This window comes from Ananas comosus, unplaced genomic scaffold (genome assembly GCF_001540865.1).
Source record: "Ananas comosus cultivar F153 unplaced genomic scaffold, ASM154086v1, whole genome shotgun sequence".
Lineage (NCBI taxonomy): Eukaryota > Viridiplantae > Streptophyta > Magnoliopsida > Poales > Bromeliaceae > Ananas > Ananas comosus.
The window spans coordinates 17,002-20,773 of record NW_017891299.1 but is presented as its reverse complement, the minus strand read 5'-3'; the positions used below and the strand labels follow the sequence as shown (position 1 = coordinate 20,773).

The 3,772-nt window shown below is 43.2% G+C and overlaps 1 protein-coding gene across 1 annotated transcript; it reads left to right on the top strand.

Annotated features, from left to right (window-relative positions):
- Positions 1-58: 58 nt before the first annotated feature.
- Positions 59-2,654, top strand: LOC109704820 (F-box protein At2g02240-like; the record flags this gene model as incomplete). Its single annotated transcript, XM_020225608.1, is given in 3 exon segments — positions 59-177; positions 904-1,359; positions 2,645-2,654. Coding segments are annotated over 3 exon segments (585 nt in total), but the record flags the coding sequence as incomplete, so codon positions are not given.
- Between the last annotated feature and the right edge of the window lie 1,118 nt (positions 2,655-3,772).

Below are 3,772 nucleotides of genomic sequence, written 5' to 3'. Positions count from 1 at the left end.
CAAATTTTCCTGTTATATTTGATCTAAAGATTTGGTGAATTGGTGGTGGTGATCGCAGAGCTTTTGGTTGGACAAATCGAGCGGAGCAAAGTGTTATATGCTGTCGGCGAGAGCTCTGTCGATTGCATGGGGCGATACTCCCGAATATTGGGCGTGGAATCGCATTCCTGATGCAAGGTTTGCGCCTTCTCGAATCCTCTCTCCATTTTTGCGCAAGGATCATTTGTTTGTCGATTGTCGAATAGCATAATAAATGACTACACCATATACTATGAACAACTATATTGATTCAGTTGCGCATTTGCTCGTGATAAGTTACCTCTTATGTTGTTAGGTGTAGTGCACTGTCCTAAAGTAAAATTTATATCTAGCACTAAGTTATACATTTGACCACCAATCCTACATAGAATATAGCGGGTATAGTTTTTGCTGCGTCCGTGCACCGAAGCATGAGAAACAAGCAACACATATGAAAAATTGCATAAAAAATAGGAGCCTAAGGTTTTGAAATGCTCTGATCGAGTTGTTTTCTACTTCGACACGCATTAACTTGCAAATACACTGGCTTTTTTTTAAAAAGTTTTGCTTCTTTCTATTTTGGTTACGAATTAACAACTACAATCTAAGGTGCATTCCCAGGTATTGGTCCCAGCCTCAAGTTAGTCCAGATCGAAAGTCCTTATCTTTTGTTGTCAACCTATTCGTTACAAGTTATCTGCAGTAGTTGAACCCCAGATCGAAAATTCTTATCTACCGTCGCCGACATCTTAGGACTTATTTGCAGTAGTTGAAAATGTAGCAGTAATTGAGATGTGAAAAGTGTGTTGTGGCTTCCATACTAAGAAAAGAAGCCACACGAATGCAATGCCAACTATACTGTGAAACTCTTCTATTTTTTATCAGGTTTGGGGAGGTTGCTGAGCTACTCGACGTGTGCTGGTTGGAGATTGTTGGCAGGATTGGAAGCAGCGCGCTCTCCCCGAAAACGGCATATGCTGCGTATCTCGTCTTCAAAATAGCAGACGACTGGCACGGCCTTCACTGCCCGAAGCAAGAAACCTGCGTAACTCTGGGCGGTGTCGAGTCGAAACACACAGTGTGCCTCCAACCTGATGCTGGTACACAGCAAATTATGCGCGATACGCTCCGGCCCTTTTGGCGCAGAGGACGCAAAATGCCGCAGGAAACTATGGATGCTGGGGTGATATCTCCGCGGACGAGGAGCGACGGTTGGATGGAGGTGGAGATGGGGGAGTTCTACAATGAGACCGGGGAGGACGGCGAGGTTGAGATGAGCTTGAGGGAGATCAGAGGACGGAACTGGAAGAAAGGGCTTATTGTCCAAGGCATTGAAATAAGGCCTTTTTTTTTTTTTTTTTTTTTTTTTTTTTTTAGGATAAACACCCTAAGTATTGGGAATTGGTGGAAGAAGAACAATAGAGTTGTATTTTTGTCTCACATTTGATCTTAAAGTTGAGTAGAGAGTATGTATTCATTATTCAAGGTTGAAATAGTTGAGTAAGATGTTTTGGTGTGTGTCGTTGTAGAATTAATTTTAAGGCTATTTGTGTTTTATTTGAAACGGTATCATCGTTGTGAGAAAAAAACCGGAGGATGTAAAANGGCTACGGCGGCTCCGGCGGCGCACGGCGACGGTGGGGGTCGGCGGTGACGGTGCCGGTGGGGGTGCCTGGGTCGGGGCTCACCTCACCCGAGGCCTGGCCGGCTCAGGATGGTGCTTGGAACTTCCTCGGCCAAGGTGGAGGGAGAGGGAGGAAGGTTGGAGCTTGGGAAAGCCTTTTCCGGCGACGGCGGCGACTGCCGGCCGCCGGGGTGCAAGCACGGCGTGGGCAGGGGGCCTCCTAGGCGGCTGGTGCACAGGGAGGGCTAGGGTTGGCGGATTAGGGTCAGGGTTCCATTGTGAACCCTAATCCTAAATATATATACACATGTGCATTTTGCACTTTAGCCCTCCGTAACCTAATATTTCCGACCAAGTCCCTGTCCACAGGTAAAATACGCGCGCAGGACCCTCAGTATTAGAAATCTCGCAATTCGATCCATAAAATGTTAGGTTTCTCGCGATAAATTTCAAATTGCATTTTGACCCATTTGCGTTCAATTCACGATTCCCGCCAATCCGTCCATCGGTTTATCGATCGGATTGCGCCAGCGCGATCGGCACGACTAGTGTATCGAATCTAGTATTTTGTTTCATCCGATTTGGTTTCCGATTCACGACGAAACCCACCCTCATCGGATTCAACTACAAAACCACATATATTTCTATATGTAAACCGATCAAACCCCTTTTTCTCGACAACCGTGCATCAGAACTCAAATCCGTCAGTGCCATTGGTTCCAAAACAGCTGAACCGGTCGAAACGAGCTATTGGACTAATATGAACGGAGTCCGATACGCGCCATAAGCCAACTCTACTCCGTGGCTTCTCCGGAAAACCGGAGTTACTATTCACTTAAGTGAAAACTAAAAGTCGCGTATCTTCTCCATTTTAGCTCATTTTCGCCCGAAACTTGACGAGTGTTTATGTAATTAAATTACACACATAAACATCATCAACAGAGAGTTTAGTAGCACTGTCAAAAATCTCAGTCCTTACAATATGATTTTTATGCATTGTAGGGTGAAATAAGAGCATGTGGATATGTGTTATTGCATGTTGTGAGTACAAATGCATGTGAGAGATTGTAAACTAGTGAGAACTTATAAAACCCTATGTATGCATGAATGATGACAAGAACCTAGAAAAGGCAAAGGATTTAGTGACATTGAGAACAAATGACATTATGACATAAATATAGAGAGTGGCATTAGATAGTCAAGTTAATGTTAGTGTCCAAGTGTGGCATTAACAAGTACAATAAATGCAAGAATATGAGATACTCGAGGTGTGGTGTGAGTAAAGAACATGTAGTGTAAATGACACTATGAGAGTTAGAGAATGCAAGTAAAAATGAGATAGTAGACATTATGACACAACAACCTTATAGTTAAGGGACATATGAACATTGCATCCTTATAATTAAGGATTGAACTTGGCATCCTTATAGTTAAGGATTGGATCATACTCGCCTGCAAGTCCTTGCTTGAGGGTGGTAGCTCCCCCTCAAGCGATGTGCTCCGGATTTGTCATCACTGGTTTGGTGCTGTTCCCCAGAGGACGGTCCCGTCGGGTCGTAGTAGTCTCCCCGATGTTTGGGATTGTGTGTTGGTGAGTTGTAGGCAAACCCCCGGATTAGCCAAGAGATTGGGTAATGGAAATACGATATTGCATTCATCATGAGCATTCTATTTGAGCATAGCATTGATTATATTGTTCAGGCATATTAGCTGCATTTGTTTAGTTGGTTACTATCTATCTATTCTTCTATTATGCCTGATTTAGACCTAGTGGGAAAGTTGGCGAGGTCGGCGGCCGAACCCACCGAAAACTTTGTTGTAGTTCTCACCCACTATTTTCCACAGAGCCGGGACCGAGTGAGCCGGCCGACGATTGCGGTAAAGATATCGCGCCATAGTTAGAGACCACCCGAGCTGGTTTTGGTTTAGTTGCATTCCCTTTATGTATCATCCTTTGTACTTGATGATTAAAGATGTATTAAAAATGTTTAAATGATGTTAAATATAAAGATTTATTTTGGAAATATGTTATGTAAAAAGAAATGATGCAAAGAATGTAAAAGAATTTACAAAAGTTGAATGCATGTATGTGGTTAAAAGTTAATCATATTACTTGTATGATGTTTAGTT